This window comes from Miniopterus natalensis, chromosome 3, assembly GCF_054644295.1.
Source record: "Miniopterus natalensis isolate mMinNat1 chromosome 3, mMinNat1.hap1, whole genome shotgun sequence".
Classification (NCBI taxonomy): Eukaryota; Metazoa; Chordata; class Mammalia; order Chiroptera; family Miniopteridae; genus Miniopterus; species Miniopterus natalensis.
Window position 1 is genome coordinate 18912117 of NC_142083.1, and position 20239 is coordinate 18932355.

Sequence of the window (20239 nt, forward strand, 5' to 3'; positions counted from 1 at the left end):
GGGTTGCAGGTGGGGCGGGGCGCGCCCGCTTGGCCGCGCCGAGCTCCGCGGAAGCGCCGGGCGGGGATGGCTGGGGCTGGGCTCCTGGGGGGGCGGGACGAGGCGGGGTGGGCGTGGCCTGCGAGCGGGGCGGGGCGGGGCGTGCGCTCGGGTCTGCGAGTCTCAGCGGCGGTGAGCCGGCTGAGCCGCGGCGCCCGAATACTTACCGCGGCGGCGCTCGCGCGGGGAGAACGACTCGGGGCTCGCTTTGTGGCCGCTGTCCCCTTGCAGGCGCCCAGCGCCCCTCGCCCCAGCTCAGAGGGAGGGGGCGCGCTCCCAAATTCCCCGCCGCTCTCCCCTAGAGCCCCGGGGAAGAATGTGCCACCAGCTGTTCTCCGCTCGCGCGCGCTGCGCCCAGAAGTGAAGAACTTGGAGGAAGAGGAGACAAAGGCTGCGTTTGGGACGCCGAAGTTAGAGAATTGGCTTTGGGCGAACAAAAGGTGCGAAAGACGAGAAGGGGATAAGGCGATGGCAGCGGGGGAGCCCCGAGGGCTCGAGTTCCTGGGAGTCGCGCCGTGACACGCATGGTTTCCCCGGACCTTCTGCTGGGCTGACTTCCGCGAGCTGGACGCCCGACTCGGGCGAGTGGGGAAACGCGCTGGAACAATGGACAACTTCTTCCCCGAGGTGAGTGCGCCCGCGGCCCCGCTCGGGCTGCTTTCCGCGAACCCGGCGCGGGCTCCCTTCCCGTCCGGCCCCGGCCCGGGTGCCCTCAGGGAGGGATCTGCCCACCGCGCCGCGCGCCCGCCCGGTTTCGCCCTGAGCCCGAGAGGACGAAACTTCCCGGGAGTCACCTGAGAGCACCCCCTCACCCTCCGGGGGAGTAAGCCGAGGCAGGTTTTGTTCTGTCCCGCGCTTCCACTTGCCGGGAGGTAGGGAAGGTGAGCTTCCTCTTGCGCGGGTCGCTGGCTCACCGGGGTCCCCGCGGCGCCCGCGCGAGGTGAGGCGGCGGGCGCAGGGGCCTGGCCAGGACATCTGCTTGCCCGACTGCCAGGGTGCAGGAAGCCCAATAAAATGTTCAACCGGGACGTGCCTTTCTCCGAGAAAGGTCTGGTATTTCCTTTGCAAAACGTGCCGGCTTCCTGTGCGAGGGGTGCAGACGCGTCCAGGGGAGACGGGCTTGGATGAAGTGTGAGCGGGAAAGGCGAGGGTTAATCGCTCGCCGTGTTCTCTGCCCGCGGGACCTCTGGCGTCTAACTTCTAGCTCTTACCAAGAAGCGCTCTTTTAGGGTTTGAGATCGCTACAGAAAGCGAGATCAAAAGGTCATGTAGTTGTGCCGACTGTCCTTGGCAGATTTTGAATTTGAATGTAAAGAAAGTCGTTTAGGGCAGACAATGGCTATTTTAAAAGAATAAACTGATGCCCCTTTTTAGGGTTCATTGAGGGCGGGACACCACGGTTACTTGAAATCCTTGACTTGAGAACCCCCACCCCTCTTTTTTTTCCTGGGATCGAGAGTTACTGTGGTTTCTTGGCTCCCTTTCCTTTCTTGGTTGTGTTTATTTAATAAATTCTGTTTAAGTTTGAGGTTTGAAGTGGCTCAAAGTAAACTTAGTTGACTTAAGGGAGTCTGATGTGACTTTCATTGAAAGCCAGGGGTTGTTTCCTGAATCTAGGACAGTTTTGGAACGTTCTAGCAAATTGGATTGGGGAGGGTTTGCCTCTGTGTTGGCTAATTTGCTTTATCAGGCATAATTGGATATAATATTTCAAGTCATTTTTGCTTTCTGGATTCCCACTTAGACAACTATTTATAATGGCCCAAATGATAAATAATGTTCTTGTGTAATAGTAATATCCAGGTTTTTTTCAAAGTGGCATCTCACATGATACCCCCATTCTCTATGAGAGGTGGGCTGGAAAGGAATTAATCATCCATTAACATGTATTTTAACTTTTTTTTAAAGAATGAAATCTATAAATGTGAGATTTCATGCCTAGAACTTCATGCCTGTAAGAAGGCACCAGAACTTTTTGTAGGAGTTTCAGGTTAACCAATAATGAAAGACCAGTGACTGTGTATAATCACCTTTATCTGTAAGAAAACCTAGGCTCTGCCTGCAGGACATTAATTCTTAACCTTTTTGGGGGACTTTATTTTGTTTTTGTGTGTTCTGGGTCCCTTAGGAAATATGATGAGACATAGAATTTGTATTGGGTTTTTTGGGGATCCCAGTCCCCATGAAGCCTGTGGACTACAGGGGGTGGGTCCCCTTGGGAAGAGCTCTGCCCCCTAGTGCAAGTGGGGAGAACTGCAGGATAACAGGGGATAGCTGCCCCTCACAATTTCTGGTTAAAAACCGTTTTCCTTACACTATGTACCTTGCTTGGTTCAGTGCAAGAAAACCTAGTTGTTGGATTTTATTTCTTTTTTATTTATTTATTTTTATTTTAATGGTTCAAAATATTACAGATGTCCCTTTTTCTCCCCATTGACCCCTTCCACCCCCCCACCCCAGTCCCTCACCACACTATTGTCTGTGTCCATGGGTTATGCATATATGCATATAAATTCTTCGGTTAATCTCTCTCCACCCCCACCTTCCCTCTGAGATTTGTCAGCCTGATCCATGCTTCCATGTCGCTGAATCTATTCTGCTCATCAGTTTATTAAGTTCTTTAGATTCCACATATAAGTGAGGTCATGTGATAGTTGTCTCTCTCTGCCTGGCTTATTTTGCTTAGCATAATATTCTCCAGGTCCATCCATGCTGTCCCAAAGGGTATGAGATCCTTCTTCTTTATAGCTGCGTAGTATTCCATGATGTAAATGTCCCAAAGCTTTTTTATCCACTCATCTACTGAGGGGCACTTGGGCTGTTTCTAGATCTTAGCTATTGTAAATTGTGCTGCTCTGAACATAGGGATGCATATATTCTTTCTGATTAGTGTTTCAGGATTCTTAGAATATAGTCCTAGAAGTGGGATCACTGGGTCAAAAGGCAGTTCCATTTTTAATTTTTTGAGGAACCTCCATACTGTTTTCCATAGTGGCTCCACCAGTCTGCATTCCCAGTTGGATTTTATTTCAATGATGAATATAATATTGAAGTTCGCCTTTAGCGATCATCTACTCTATCCCCTTTATATTCTAGATGAAGAATTTTAATTCAAAGTTGTTAACTCACTTGCCCAAGGTTAAAGAGCTTGTTATAGAATCCAGAGCATTTTCTCTCTGTTGCTGGTGAAAATTTTCATTTTGGGGATATTTTCACTTACTTAAAGTTGTACTTTTAATCTTGAGATGTATTTCTAATCAGCCTTCAAAGTTCTGCCCCTAAGGTGGAGACCAGTAGGGCCAGTCAGAGTGGCCACACAGTGTTCTGTTAATTGAAGACAGACTCTTAACATAGATCCTTTCTTGCTATTTAGTGTCTTATAACAGAGCATCCTTTTGTTAAACTGTCCAGTGAAGAAAATCTTGTTATGTCCTGTGAGAGTAGAAACAATAAGTGTGGTAGTGATATATTTCCAAGGACAGGAAAATGGTAGGGACTCCTTATCACTAAGTGGCAGCCTGTTCTTTGGTAACTTTCCCCACTGTGATTTAGGCATAAAGACTTGTTGCTTGTTGGACGACAATTTGAAGCTAATGCTAACGATTGAGAAAAAAACATTGAACTAGATGTTTTATGTATTAGCTTCATGTATGAATGGCCAAATAATAAGAAACAGGAGCACCTGGGACTAGCAGTTGTTACTTAGAGCAGGGCCAGGGTTTCTCAAACTGGGTAGCATTGTCATTTTGGGCTGGTTCATTCTTTGTTTTGGGGGTTGTTCTGTGCCTTGTAGCATATTTAGCAGCATCCCTGGCCTCTACCAACTAGATTCTAGTAGAGCCCCCAAGTTGTGACAACTAAAATGTCTCTAACATTGCCAAATAAGCCACAGGGAGCAAAATCACTGCCATTTGAGAACCATTGATCTATACCTACAAAGCGGTTGCCTCGTGGAATGAATTCTTGTGCGTGTTGCGTGCACAGCCTTCTTGCCTGTGAGTGCCTGCTTTAAGTAGCAGCAGACATCTATCTTCCCGCCGGCCAGGCCAGCGGGGAAGCTTGTCAGGCTCTGGTCCCTCAGCTGATAGCTGCTGACTTCAAAGTGTACCCCGGGACTGGAGAAACTGAGCACCCCACACTCCCTAATGGAGTTTCTGCCTGGCCTGCCTTAGATTTTTATGGCTTCTCTCAAGTAAGTAGTGTGTGCACTTCTGGGAAAACTTGTTTTTTTAGCATTTGAAGGTAAGTTGTTAAAAAGTTTACTTCAGGCAGCAACTAAGTTTTGCTATGTCTGTAACCAAAGCAATTTTTTTAAAAAAGCAGAGAAGTCTTAACCAGCAAAGTAGCAAGACTACTGTGCAAACATGTTGTTGATATTTGAAGTGTGGACGCTGTTTCCATGTACCCAGGGCCTAGTACAGTGCTTAGAACACTGGAGGGGCCAGTAAGCACCTAACAGTTGAACTCGTAAATGAGCTTGACTTTTCTGTTTTCTATTCTAGGAACAGGGGTGGCATAATGGCTGTTCAAGGAAAAGATCTTTTGAGGATTATTAATGGGACATTGATTTTTTCAGAATGAATATGTAAAAATGTACATAAATATGCTCATAAATACAGATACAGGAAGCAGGTATGAATGTTTTGAGGGATAAATTGTTGGGTATAGTGGAATGCCTTCCGCTGTTTCTTATAGCCTGGTTCACCCTGGGAACAAACAGCTCTCAAGATGCTCAGTGGAAACACCCTCCTCCTTGCCACTCAGTTTGGGTTTGGTTGTTACCTGGAGTTGTTCAGCTAGCTTTTTAAGTTGGTAAGATTTCTTGAACCTATTTTTTTCATAGTATTTTATTTTGTTTTGCTTTAGACCATATTGATATTTCTTGTTTTGGTAAAAAAATAAATAAAAAAATTAAGACTTATTTTTGGCAGCCCCTTCCCTCCCCCCAGATCGTCTCTCCTGGGCAAAAGGGAGGCACTCAGGACTTCCTTGCCCCACCAAATCCTGAAGCCCACCCTTTTGACAACTGTATGATAGAAGCAGGGTATTTGCCTTTTCTCACAATGAAGTTATAGTGTCTTGCCTTTTCTCTACCCTCTCAAAGATTTCTATTGTCAAGTACATTTTTTTGGCTCCTGACACACTGGGAACAGCAAAGCCCCAGGAGCAGCTGCGAGCAGGACAGTTGTTGCTAGCAGGGAGCCCTGATCTCCCTGGCCAGGGCAGGCTGGGGGCTCCCCTTATCCCGGGGCCTGCTGTTCTTGTTCTCACCTCTCGCACTATCAGGCACAATCCAGCCTGGGCGGGGCCTTCATATTAAGCAGAATGGTGAAGGGAGCAAGTAGAATGTTTGCTTTTCCAGCTCTGCTGGCTTTAAGTAGAGTCACCTGTAAGGACACGAGCCTTGAATGTGCTCTTCTGCTGAGACTGGTAGGATAGGATACCTTGTTGTTGATGGGTTCAAGGTTTTATGTTCAGGGTAACTGCTACGTAACATTTTCATGTTATTAATTTGCAGGAAATATTCAGGAATGAGCAACCCCTGAAGTCTACATTAAGCTTGGCAAGACTTCCTGGTGCCTGAAGGCCCGGCCCCTAGGCGGAGGGAAAAGCACCTTGTCCATAAAAGTAGAAAAGATGTGGCCTCTGGGAGCCTGGCTGTACCCCTCCCACCTGTGGGAGCTTGGCCAGGTTACCTGACTTTTCTGGCCTTTGTTTCTCTGGTCTGTAAGTGGGCATAATCTCCTTGACCTCGCGTGGCTCTTAGGTGAATTCGAGATAAGATTTACAATGTACTTGGCACGTGGTAGGTGGGTGAGTAATAATAAGAGTTTAGTTATAGTAACTGAGAAATTAACAGCGAAGGGAGTCCCAGTACTCACAGGTGCAGGGAAATCTTGGCCTTAGAGCTGGTCCCCAGTATCATATCTGGTGCTGGATTGCATTTATTAATTTGCTCCCTTTCAACCTATACCCTTCTGGCAGATTTTGTATTTCCAGAATCCTGTCTACAGCAATGTCCATATTGCTTACAAAATCAAGTTCATGTTCCTGAGTCTGATTTTCCAGGCCTTCTGATCTTGCAACTCTGTTCTCTTTCCCTCTCAAGAATTTGACTCCAGAGTCTCTCTTCCTAGCCCTGCTCCGTACCTTTGTGCAAACCAGGTCAGATGGCCTGCTCGCCCAGCTCCTTTTTGAAACCATCTCTGACAGGTCTAGTTCATGGCAACCCCTACCTCTCTTTTCTCTGAACTTGACTCTGCCTTTCTGTCCTGGTCATCTTAGGAATTTACTCCTGTTTGCTTTACATATCTTCTCCTCCACCATCACCCCCTTCTGAAATGAGTAAACAGAGCCTTGAGAGGTTAAATATCCCATTTACTAGTTTTATCACCTCGTTTGCACTGAAAGGTCCTTAAGGATGGGATTCTATCCTTGTATGGCCTTCACTTTCCCTTCAGGTACAGATTCTTTTTATGGCGGGAGGGGAGATGCTCATAACCTTTTTCATTAATTACAAAGCATTTTACAATTTTTTGAAGACAGTAATAAATATGGCTAATGTTTATAGAGTGCTCACTATGTGCCCTGCATGATCCTAGCACTTTACATTCAATAACTCATTTAACCCTGAGAGTAAGGCTCTATGAGGAAAGTGAGGTACAGAGAGGTTAAGTAATTGGCCCAGTGTCACACAGGATTTGAACTCAGACAGGATGTCTCTAGAGCGCCTGAGCTCTTCACAGCCTGGCTGACTTTCTCTCCTGTTGGTGTCATTAGCCTTATGCCTGCATCATCGTTTCCAGGCTCTTTGATGAAGTGCCATATACAGTAGGCACTTAGTAATTGATTTTTGAGTTGAAAACAGCATGGGAGTTTGAGAAAACAAATGGTCCACATCCCAGAAACATTGCAAACCCAGCAGGAAATTGTGAATCAGCTTTTGAACATGCCGCTAATTTTATTTGGTTTGTTCTTTACTTAGGAAAGACAGGTATCTTCTGGGTTGGTGTTTTTTGTTTTGTTTTGTTTTTTGTAAAATGTGATTTCTAAAGCTGCTGGCCCCAACCTCCTGAGGATGGTAGGAAGATTGTAAAAGAAGGCACTTGGAAAACTGGGTTTTTGAGAAGTGTTTATTAAAAGAAAGGATTGGGCAACTCATTTTGCCCCCCAATTCTAATGCTCAGTTATTAGAGCATTTATTCCTCTTTGAGGTTTTCCGATGGAATCTTCTCTTCTGAGTAAAGGTTCTGGCTCCTTTCCCAGTGCTTCTGCATATCAGTTGTGTTTTACTTGTTAGCTTGGAGTGATCATGACAGCAAAGAGGAACGTTTCTCAAACAACCTTCCTTGAATACAGTTTTCCTTGCCGAGGACTTTCCGGAAAATGTGTCCACCAGGCCGAAAGTAAGAAACTTGAGTCCCCAATTTCATTCTAGCATCTCATGGCACATGACAGCATATCAACTGACTCTGGCAGTTACAGGAAGAGGTGTTCGCATTCTTGCGGCAAAGCCTTGATGCATCTGCTGGGATCCAGTCAGAGCCAGGGAGCGGCCTATGGGAGCTGTACATTTCAGACCCCTGCCATCACCCGAGCTTCAGTAGCTGCTTTCAGGATTAAATCACCTCGGCATAGAAGCATTTGACATCGTAGTAATTTAAAATATTAGATATTTATATTAGAAAAGGTAGGCAAGGTTGAATTTTTGCGCTTTTGGGTAGGCACAGTTATCTTTACTACCTGTCTGCAATTTAGAGGCCAAGATAAAACAAGATATGGGGATTTGGAATGCAGCTTTTTTCACTTGGTCTCTTATCCAACATTGGGTCCCAAAAAAATCCCATAATTCTTTTAAATGTCATTTTTGGGGGGATCAGCTAATAGTGTGAGGAGTATCCATTGACATTGCGGAGAGAGGTGGACTTCTCTGAAGAGTGTGTGTTCACGATGTCTACTTTGTGTGTTCAAATTCTGTTAAAAAGTTTATCTAGTTGACTGCATACTTGTGTGTGGCCTGCCATACATTTTGGGGTTTTATTAGCTTCATAGATACTTAAGTTAGATTACTAGAAATACATTTAGCATTAAAAGTGTTCTTGCTGGGGAAAAAAGCTAAATATAGATTTGCTATATTAATTTTCTTTGTCATTCTTAAACCATTTTTTTCTGCAAAGAATATACACCAAGCTTAGAAAATTTAGAAAATGCTGTAAGCAAAAGGCAAAAACCTTCCTGGGCCCTACCTTGATGTTTTGTGGTGTATGCTTTGTATGCCTCTGTATATGTTTGGGTAAAAGCACACCTGTAATGTTTTTCACATAAGGGTTGATTGAGAAAAGCTTTAAATGTCAAGAAACTTGCATGTGTGCAGGCAGTCCCTGTCATTTTCAGGGCCAGGGGCAAGAGTACAAATGCAGGGCCCATATCACAAATCTAAATATTTAAAAGTTATGAATCAAGCTTACAAACTGGTAAATAAAATCTCTTCTATTCTCCTACCTTGACAAATATACCTTCACTAGGACACAATTGAAAAATATTTAAAGCTATATTTTTTTCTGCTGAAAGTCAGCAGACTATCAAAGGTGAATGAAGATAATTGTAGTTGCACACATCTGGGTGTCCTTTTGATGGACCAGTGATGTGTGCATGAGTAATAGACATGTATTCCATAATATAGTTTCCATAACCTATTTTTCTTGCCAGTATTTCAGCAAAATCACTAATTTTATGGTTATAGTCATGATTTTCACAGTAATTTATGTTTTATTGGTAGTAACATCAAAGTAGGAAACCTTTCTTGAATCATCGTGGTTCTTATATTTGTTTCTGTGTTAATTTCAGTTTGGAGAAGGCCTGCTTTGTTAAGGCTGGACAGTAGTTATTGGCATTGTCAACAAAACTCATATAGCAATATTTAGATTTTAAAAGGAATAGGATTGCATATGATAAGTTATTGATATTTCAGGATGTACAGAATTTTGTAATTTTAACTTTGTTCCTGTTATTAATATTGTGAGTCTCACCATTTCTTAAAACAATCTCTAGGCCCATTAAATATTTCTTAAATTGTTCTTCAGACTTTTCAATGCTGTGCATATTATAAAGAAAAAACACAGAAGTCAATTCATTAAAAATCTGTTTTCAGATGAGACTATACCTTAATGTACTTTGCCCATAAAATAGTCTGCATAACAATATGATAGGGAATCATGTGTGTGTGAATTTTTTCTTCCTAGTCATACAAATGTTTTAATTTCCTTAACCTGATTTTTTTCATATTTTCTTGAAATATCCATTTTGTTGCATGTTTCACATTCTTTATTCATTCCTTTTCTATTGAGAAAATTTTTCTCTAATATTTTTAAAAACACATTTTTTAAAGTGATATGGCCAAATTCATGCTTTCTGGGGTTTGGGGAAGCTTTTGCTAATATTATGAAGGGTAAGCAATAGTTCATAACAAATAACTGCCGTTTATCGCAAGTTCAAAATTAATAATACCGTGATTAGCTCTTTGAGAAACTTCTGTTTAGTTATTTATTTATTTTTTAATTTTTGCCTTTGTGATGTACAGGGCACTCTAAAGCCTATAGCTCAAGGCAGGGGTCTTAAGTGTCCAGTTCTAAGAGTGGCCCTGCCCATTTCTCTGGGGCATCATCATTTATGTGACCATTTTAGGTGGTTTCTAGTTGTTTGCTTTTATAGAAGACAGCACACAAATATTCTTGTACCTGTATCATTGCATGCTTGTCTGATTACTTCCTGAAGATAACATTTTCTGGGAGTGGAGATGTTTGATCAAAGGGTTTTGCACATTTTTACTTAAGATTTGGCAGCAACATTTTATGAGATGTGTCAGTGCAGTTTACTGCAGGCACAGTTGAGACACCCTGTTGTGATGTATTTATGATAAGAAGGATTTCATAACTTTTTGTTAGACTCTCAATGATATGCATTAGTTTCACAAAGGAAGTTAACATTGAGTACTAGATTTCTGTGTCCACTGTTAGGTTCTTTTTTGAGTCTGGGTGGAGGAGAGAGGCATTCTTCTTAGTTAACAGCAGGGCTGTTGATTTACATCTGGCACACAGAAAATCCCAGTCTGGTTGCTAATGTTCATTTAAGACCAAAGCACACACAAGGGATGCAGCCTTGTGCTGCCTGGGGAGCCATTGACCATTTGCTTAGGGTACTGTTTGTATGGATTCTTCTTTTAATTCTCATTCCTATGCATCGTAAGTATCCTTGGGAGTTAACCCTGGGCCACAGCAGTTACGTTGTGGCTGTTCTAACTGTAGGGATTTGGGTGACATGCAACACGTATGTGTTTGTGTCTGTATGTTTGACTTTAAGGCTTATTATTCTAATTAATTACCCCCAGGAAATCTTTCTATGAACTTTAAAATAAGTGTTGAGTGCTAAGTGCAAATAATACTACATCATTTACAATGTTGTCATTTTATGCAGCTTTGCCTCTGTTTATTTCCTCCCCCATTTTGCTCTTTTAATGATGTAGGCTAAGGGCCAAGGTATTCATCCCTCTAGTAGTTTTCAGCCTCAGATTTGCAGATGTGGACAAATGTGCCCTCTTTCTAGGCCTTTTCAGCCTCATCACTGTTGACATTTTCAGCCAGATCAACCCTTGTAGTCGGGTGCATTGTGGGATGTTGAGTTAGATCCCTTGATTTGAGTCACTAGATGCCAGTAGCATTCACCTTGCTCAGTTGTGGTCTCTTCCCCTAGCACAAACTTCATGAAATAAATTGACTTTTTGCATGGTTAATGCTGTCGATGTCACAACCTCATGATGTTACAGCGCCACGTGGACTTGGCAGGTGAGCAAATGGATATTGGAGTTTGCTCGAGCCAAGACTTCTTGGGAAGCTGAACACTATGCATAGTTGAGCAACAATACAAGATATTTCTGCCCTGATTGGTTGTCTTCTGCATGCGCCCCAACCAGGGATTAAACCCTCAACCTGGATATGCGCTCTGAATGGGAACTGAACCCACCACCTTTTGGTGTATGGGACGACACTCCAACCAATCCTATGCATGGATGTGAAAATTGGACAGCTTCACTTTGTCATTTTTTTACTCCTTTGATGTTTTAGGCTTAATTTGATTGAGGGACCACCTTTTGGTCTTTCTGGCAGTGCAGGGTATCTGTAGAGCTCTTCTCCAACCCCATATTTCAAATGAATCAGTGTTTTTCCTATCTGCCTTCTTCACTGTCCAATTTTTGCATCCATGCACAGTAATTGAGGATTTGAGGCAGCAATGGCAGAATTAGGGAAGATCACCAAGAACAAAGATGTGTCATTAGAGGCCAAGGCTAGGATCATCCACAGCCTCTTTCCATTGCTGCCTTTCTGAGCCTCTCTTTTTCAGAAATCAGGCATCTTCCCAAGACCAAATTGCCTGTGGGTTTTTTCCACACCTAGTAGATGTGTTGTTTGGTGTCAGAAGTAGTCTTTAGTAGGCAGTGTTTCTGAACTGCTTTCAGATTTTTAAGAAGATCCAACTTAGCAGCCTCCCTATAATCTGACACATTTTTGCCTTGTATAGGTAGGGCCATCAGAATACTGCCTTGTGGATCATAGGTACTGCTTTTCCCAAAGATTTTCATTCTCTAGGGATTCTCTCAAAAATAGGTGCCAAGTTCAACTTCAAGAATATGAAGTCAGGTGCAGACTATAAATCCTGACTAATTTCTTCAGACCCTGAGAACCACTGGAATTCTTGGATGTTTCTCTTGGTGGTTTTTTCATCTGTTAACAGTTTTCTTCGTGCCTTTGTGCAGATCTTGGTAGGTTAGGTCACTGTATTTTAGGTCCTAAAACCATGTCCACGTAAGGTTCTCTCTGCAAAGGCCAGTGTGTCTTTTCTACAAATATTTCAAAGGTGGAGTCTCTTCTTGTTCTTCAAAGTCAACATCAGAAGAAAAAACATCTGATGAAATGAGCTCTTGGTTGTGAAATTAGGAGTGGATTCTGCCATACAGTATATTGGAGAGTAAGCAAGTCAGGCTGTTTTGCATAAGTTGTGAGGGGTAATTTGTACATCTGTCTCTTCACCATAGTTATTTTCCAGTATTTTATTTAAAAAAAATTCAAACATGAGTCATCAGTTCCAAGAGTGAAAGTGGGGAGCAAAAATCATCCTAGCTTGGCTTCCTAAGGCCGTGCTCTTCTGTTCATTGTATGCAGTGCTAAGAAAGTGTGCTTCTGACGTGGACAATCTCGTTGAAGGAGTTCAGAGAGCTCTTAACAGGGCTGTACCTCTTTCTGTCTTCTCCTGTTACTACTGCGATATCAAGTAGATTCTTTTTACTCTGAGGCACAGAGAACTAGGTTACTTGACCCCAAATCTACCACAAATGATGGAGTCAGAAATACAACTTAGGTTGTGTCCTTTGAGTCTCTTAAAATCCCCACAGGCTTGTTAAGCTCCACCAGATCCCTAAATGGGAATCTTTCGAGTTGGCGTGTAAATGTGAGACAAGGAAATGGGATATCCTTGGAAGTTAAGGGCCCTGGGAGGATTTTCTTTCATGTTATTATAAAATGTTTGATGAAGTTAAATAGCCATTCCCTCAAGGAAAGCAGAATTTTGGAAGCTTATTTATTTATTTGTTTATTATTTATTTATTTATTTATTTTTGTAAAGGGTATATCCTGTCTTTACCTTACTCGGGACAAAATTACTTTTTAAAGAAAAAAATGTTTATTCTAACAGTGTTCTCTAACTCAAGTCAACAGCTTATTTGTCCAAGGAAGAAATTCGATGTATAATTAGGATTTGATATTGTGGGGAAGTTTGAATAAGTGGAACTCGGCCTTGGGGCTTAGCCAGTGTGCTGTCTGTTCAGCCTCCATGTCACCTGCATTTTCTCTTATCTAGTTTAAATTTATTGATCACTTACCGTGGGCTGGGGCTGTGTTAACATTGCTTACATGGATTAATTTATTTAATCTCCCCCAAAGTCTTAATGCGGTTGGTACCACTCTCCTCTCCATTTTACATATGAGAATACAGAGTCTTAGAATTTTTTCTAAGTAATTTTCCCAGGTTCCGCCAGCTGGGAAGTGGTAGAACCAGGATTTGGACCCAGAGAAGGAACTGGGATTCATGCAGAGGCGATGGCAGTAGGTCCCGGAGAGAAGATCTTGGGAGCGTGTATTTGCTTCTCCATAGAGAGTAGGCCAAAGTCATGTGATACAAGCCCTGGAAAAATTACCCTTTTTTTGGCCAGCAACTGGAACAAGGAAAAGAAATTTTCCTGTAATCCAACAAAGCGAAAACACAGTCTTTCTGATTGTTAATGTGACGGTAGCAAGTGACCCTTCATCCTGAGTGAGGGGCATAGTAGGCGTCCTGTTTGGGAAGATTCAAAGACTAGTTTAATGAAATTTGTGTAGGTTTCTGGGGAGCATCTCTACGAAGGTGAGGGTCTCGCTGGAGTTCCTGAGTCATTGGTCGTTGCTTTGGTCTATTTCTGACAAACCCCAGATTCCCATGAAGTGATGCCATGAGAGGCATGTTTGCTTTGGAATCTGTGGGCAGTTTTGTGAATCTTGGTCGTCTGCAGAGCTGACAGCTGCTGTCTGCCTTGTACATGGCAGTGGCCCTCTCATCACAGATTTGGGCATTTGGTCTGCTCACATCTTCCTCAGAAGAGAGATAACAGTGCCATTTCATTCACATTCAGGGATACATTTTCTCTTACAAAGACTTTTTTTTTTAAACAACAGTTTTATGTTCACAGCAAGTAATAAAATTTTGAGGAACTATTTGGGAGATTGATCTTCCTTCAAGTGATGTGAAAGTTTTAAAAGATAATTAGTGGTTTACATTTAAATTGACTTTTCAAAAGCTGTAATGCAGTTAAGATGGTGATATGGTAGCTGCTGATGTTTTTTATTCCTAACAAAGATAGATTTTTGTAGTTTACAAAGAAGAGTGCTAGCGTGGTTATGTCAGTAGGTGTGTTCTTTGTCATGAAGTGTGCAGTCTGGATGTGGGTAAGGGCTGGGTAGATCTTTAGGAATGGGATTAGAATTTTGTTTTATATAGAATAGTGGTTCCCAGCTTGGGACAATTTTGCCTTCCTGAGGATGTTTAACGATGTCTGGAGACATTTTTGGTTGTTACCACCAATGTGGGGAGGTTGCTATTGGCAACTAGTGGGTAGAAGCTGGAGATGCTGCTAAACATCCTAAAATGCACAGGAGAGCTCCCACAACACAGGTCAATTCAGTCCAAATGCCAATAGTGCCAAGATCGTCCCTGTAGTATGTTTTTTAGGGGTATATATGCAAGTGTGTGTGCGTATGATGCATTCATCTGGTTTTTAAAAATTAATTTTAACATTGGAATTATATATATATATAAAAATATATTTTTAATCTTCACCTGAAGATATTTTTTCCATTAATCTTCAGAGAGAGTGGAAGGGAGGGAGGAGGGGGGAGAAAGAGAGAGAGAGAAGCATCGATGTGAGACACATCAATTGGTTGCCTCCTGCATGCACCCTGACCAGGGCGGGGGATTGAACCTGCAGCTGAGGTCAAGGGAATCAAACCGGTAACACTTCAGTCTGTGGATCGATGCTCTAACCACTCAGCCAAACCGGCCAGGGCTGGAATTATATTTTATAGCTTAATTATACTATATATCTAAATCTATAGTTATATGTTAGTTATATTTATTCCAAAATTGATTTCTGTAGTATTAGTGAATAATAAATAAAATATATTTATTAGGTATAACAATGTATATTTATATAGTGGGATATAAACATTTTTTCCCCAGACTTCCTTAACTATGAGCTTGCTCTTATCCTAAAACAGCAAGAGAGTGGACAATTGGACAAGTTCTGCCACAGAACACCAGGAAACCGATACGGGTTTCTGAGACGGAGGAAGGCTGGAAAGGGCCTCCACCAGAGATCTGCACTCTGCTCTCTGGACCTTCCCTGTCATTTGATTATTTGAGTTAATTACCAAGCACTCGGGTGACTGATCTTGATAAAGCAAAAGGCGGCTTCTCGAAACCAGGGATAAGTGAAACTCTACACCTTCTCTTTTCTTCTCTGCTCCTCTCAGCTCTGATGAGTAACTGTGTGATTTTTCTTTCTGCTTAATTTTCACCTAGCATGTTGTTTTCTTGGAAGCCACAGGAGTGAATCACTGCTCGATAAAGGCCATTGAATCAGCAAGCGGAACTCGCATTTGCTGAAAATAATTGGAAGAGTACTTACAAGTTTACAGCCTTACTCTCCCCAAACCTTCAGGCAGGAGGGAAATTAAGTTGGGCTTGTTTTAAAGTTCCTGGATTTCATCTGTGGTTTTGGAGTGAGTTTTTTATTTTATTTCAGCTTTGGTGAGATAAGATTGACATGTAAAATTGTAAGATGTTTAAAGTGTACATTGTGGTAGGAGTGAGTTCTTTCCATGTTTCTTATCACTTTTTCCCCCCTTTCTAGCAGGAAGACAAAAGAAAAAAAGATTAATCTATGTTCTTTTGACTTTGTTGCTTTTTAATGTGTAAGATGCTGTAAATGAGACATCTTTCTAGATGAACCGTAGAATCTTATATGCTTTGTTTATTGATTGGGAATCATTTAAATAGACTCTGCAGGACTCCAGATGGGATATTTAATTTGTTAGCATAAGGGTCTGTGCCTCTACCTGTTGACACAAAATTAATTAAAGTGGAAAATTTGTTGGGTATTAACTGACCCTGACATAGAATTAAGGTCTTTGGAGATGGTTCATGATGGAAATCTAGGCTTGATAGGTTCAGTAATGAGGCTTCAGCAATGACATTGTTATCAAGGCTTGGACTTCACACTCGTGACCAAGCTATTCAGCTTGTAAGGGACCGGCACCAAGCACTTATTCACCAGTTCAGTTAGTTTAGATTAATAAGAAACCCGAGTGTGGTGAATGATTTCTTTGCTTCAGAGATCACTTCTTGTTAAAGACCACTGTTGATGGAATTGAGCGTGATTCAGCTGTGCCAAGGGACCTGTGAGGGACCTGGCGTGTGTGAGACTAAGGCTATGCTCAAATTGACATCTAGGCTCAAGTTGAATTCCCACCCCTGCCTCACTGAGACTGTGATGTTATGGAGGCGGCACCAGAGGACACTGAAGAAGTACAGTTGATTAACTGATGAATCTGAAGGGTCTCTAAAGTTTATCCAGACACTATAAACCTCTAAAACTAACAATAATAGGAGACATTTGTGAGACACTTACTTGGTAGCATTGACTATGCTAAGCCCTTTATATACATCATGTCATTGAATCCCCTGCATGTTAGAAACTATTGTTAATTCATATAGAGTTGATCAATTGAGGCTTAGGGAGACTGAGTAACTAGTCACATCACATAGCTGGTAGATGGGATTCCAAGTTTTTTGTGACTTCAGAGTCTGTGTTCATTATTTTTTTCCAAGTTGATAGTTCAGGAGCTTATCACAGCTCTCCCTGCCAGGTGCATTGCCAGTCTAGGAGACTAACTATGAATTTATCAAATGTTTGGACTTTTCTTAATGCTGCAAAGTGATCTCGCACTGGGCAACAGTTATGTTTCAAGGTTATTTTCATGGCTTGTGTACCCAGTATGAGGGTGTGTTTTGTCTAGGACTCCCTCAAATATAGGACATATCTGGGGTAGAAACTCAGTATTGCAAGTGGACAAAACAAAAATAGTGGCTTTAACAAAAATAACAGGTCTGCAGAATTAACAGTGAAATAGATGGCCACATAGGTTTCCTTGGATATCACTGGCCCTGAGGTGTGATGGGACATAGTAACTTGTCCTTTTGTTGGCTACTCTCTGATAGTGTAGGCTTACTGACGATGGATATCATCATTAGGTTCTTTTATAAATGGGTCCTGCAGGCTTCATAGATTTGTTCCAGCAAAGCTCATGAAGGTCCTTGGGAAGGTGTCACCGGTCAGAACCACCTAGAATGGCTGTGTGGCCAGCAGGTGGGATCAACAGAGTGGACTCCAGCAGTGAGTTCTCTCTGTGTGCCTGCCCTAATAGTAAGGCCTTATCGCTTTGTTGGGATCAGACAGATGTTGCTCTGCCTTTCCCGACCTTCCTTATTGCCCAGACCCATGATCCCAGGTGCCTGCTTCCAGTGAGGAGCCCAGGCTAGCTGGGTGTTGTATATTGTTTCTTGCCTTACTGAAATGATGTAAAGCATTCAGCATTGAGGTGCAGAGAGGACCCCGCGTTATGGAGGTTCTTCCTTCTGCTGGTGCCTCTTCAGCAGTACCCTCATCGCCCCTTCCCCGTGCACCCCAAGTAAGTATAGGCTTGGCTTTGCTTGCTGTATTTGGAACTCTGATTTTTGCTGCCTTATTTCTGAACTTTAATACACATGGATGTATCGTGGTTCTAACTGGTTCTTACTTTTGTTCTGACTCGAGAGCTTATGGTCCCCTGGCCATGCGACCCCACACCACACACCACTGCTTAGGCCACTGCCCAGGGTTGGTCATGCTTCTGTGCAGAACCTCCCCTCCTCACTCCTCCCCAGTCTCTGACTGGTTGCTGTCCTGGGGTCTCAGTGATGACAGGTCTGATATACCTTTTTAGCAGGAGTCTCTACCCTGCAGATGCAATTTCTCCAAAGACAGGCCTGTGGAGGCGGAGATTCTCCCCGGGCAGAACTTGACATTAATCATTCAGTCTTGAGCTTCAGATGGCCAGGTGAGGGGAAGCAGAACAGCACTGTTTGAAACTCACAGCAATTTATGGCACAGTGGCCGGATTTCCTGCGGAATTACCATGTGTCCCGCCCCTTCCTCTATTGCTAGTCAGTAAAGAGTTGATTATATCACTCAAGGTTTGGGTTTTTTAAAGTAATTGGCAAGAGTTTTAAGAGAATATTGACAGCTGCTTGGACTTTTTTATTTGGCGAGTTTTTAGCACCTTTCAATTCTGAATATGGAAATAGTTTTTGTTTTATACCTGGGGGAAAGCAACCATTTTTAATATTCGTGTTAGGATATCAATCATGGAAGAATAGAAGCGCTGTGACAAATGTAAGCTCCTTTTCGGTGAACTTGCTGAACACGAAAGGGAAGATAGAATCAGTTATTATTTTGAGAAATAAACAGAATTTCCTTGCGTTCTGGCATTCAGTTGGCTGCCAGCCAGGAAGCATGCCTTTAGCTCAGGAATTATCCCAAACCAAACTAATGGAAAAAGTCTGACTTGCTGGAGGCTGAAATTCAATATTGAGGTGGTGACATGGGTGTGTGAGTGTGTGAGAGAGAGAGAGAGTGTGTGTGTGTGTGTGTGCGCGTGTGTTAGTGGTGGGGCGGTGGCGGCTGAAAAATGTTGGAAGCCTTAACCTCTGGCAGCTATAAATAGAATACTTACTCACTTGAGTGCCTAAAATTCATGCTTTTAAAAAGGGCTTTATTCTGCCATTTGGTCAGAATTAAGATTTGATTCAATATATTATGTCCAAGACTGGCTTAAAAACATATTCATTTTCCTTTTGATTTGAGCCAAGTTTAATTAAGAGCATTGCTTGACAAGCCCATTAAAAATTGAAACACTTCCCTTCAAAAGCTTACTCTGAATGGAGGCACTATGTACAAAATAACACATTTTTTAAGCCCTATATTGAGACCTAGACTCCATGAGGCAGTCTGTAAAAGGGTTCCAAATACTGGCCCACAGGGGCCAGCAGGTAAGGAAAATGAGTGAAATGAGCCAGCTTGTGGGTGATAGGGCCTGGTGGGGACTGTGGCTGACTGGAGCTCATAGACCTGGGAGAATTAAGGCTCATGGTTGCCAGGCCTTCTAGTTTTTAAAGAGAGGACAGATATATAGATGTCTTTGAATTGTCTCAGTTTGTAAAATGTAGACAAGTAATGCAGAACACTTTTTTTAATAGACTCCTTTTTTAAAAAATTTATTGATTTGAGAAGAGAGAGAGAAACATCAATTTGTTGTTCCACTTATTTGTGCATTCATTGGTTGATTCTTTTTTCTTTTTCCCATATATCACTGTAAATGAAAATGCTGTCACCAGTGATCTGTCATCAGCAGATGGAGTGATCAGTGGCAGCTTCTTTGGTCCTCACTTGTAGCATTTGATACTTTCTCCGTGGGTTCCCCCAGCCTGTGCTGTGCTTCCTGGGAACACAACACTCTTCTTCTGTTTCCTGTGTGGGCTCCTTCTCTGTCTCTCATTTGAGAGGCAGTATAATAATTATGTACCTGGATTGACTTCTGTTTTGAATCCTGGATCCACCATTTAATAAAGTTACAGAGGCAAGCAAAGAACAGAAAAGGAGGAAGTAAGCTTTTTCAAGGGATTGTTAGAAATCATGATGGTCTGGTTCCTTGAATGTACATAGGTTCCTCCCCTTCACATTAGCCTGAGGATTCAGAGAAGGGGTACATCAGACATCGATGGCAGGATCCACAGCATTCTGGCACCTCTTGGATATGGGGGATGGGATTGTTTAGAAATGTCAGCTTTCTACCTAGTGATGGCAGAAATCTTCAAGGTGGGGGTGGAGAAGAAGAGAGTGTGGAGAGATCCTGGGGTGGTTTTCGCCATGATTAATGATTTCAAATGGCCTCCGTGATCTCACCCCTGTCCTGGCCACTGCCCCCTCAGTAATCACATTGAGTTCACTTCCCTTGAGAGTTTGGATTAATTCAGGTCAGAGCTGCAACTATTACAGAAAAGCAGTTCACTGAAGACTGATCTCTTCATTCAGAAGCATATGGTCTGAATGTACAGGGGTGATAAATAAAACTGTTATTTTATGATCTTTTCATTAAAAAGCTTGATTGAAAAGTAAACATAAATAAATGAAGCTGCTTCCAGGTGGGACCTGAAATAGCCACTGGTCTAAAAGGAAGAAGGCTCTCATTTTGCCCACCCCCCTGGAGGACATTTGGCAATATTTGCAGATATCGTTGCTTGTCACATTTAGGGGCAGGGTTATGGAGTGAGTAGAAGCCAGGGATGCTGCTAAACTCCCTGCAGTGCACAGGAGAGCCTCCCACAACAAAGAGTCAACTGGCCCCAAATGTCAGTGGTACAGATGTTGAGAAACCTGCTTTAGACCCTTCCTCCAGTAAAAGGTTCACATTCCTTTAGTCCTAGGTGAACCTGCAGGCTCCTCACTCCACTCTATAGACGT

At 42.6% G+C, this 20239-nt stretch overlaps 1 protein-coding gene across 1 annotated transcript in view; it reads left to right on the forward strand.

The window, feature by feature from the left end:
* The first annotated feature begins 215 nt into the window (after positions 1–215).
* Positions 216–20239, forward strand: part of MYO10 (myosin X) — a 179996-nt gene continuing 159972 nt past the window's right edge. Inside the window, exon 1 of the mRNA XM_087815337.1 lies at positions 216–666. Coding sequence (XP_087671463.1) covers positions 646–666 — 21 coding nt within the window. The 5' untranslated portion in view covers positions 216–645. The remainder of the gene's footprint in view (positions 667–20239) is intronic.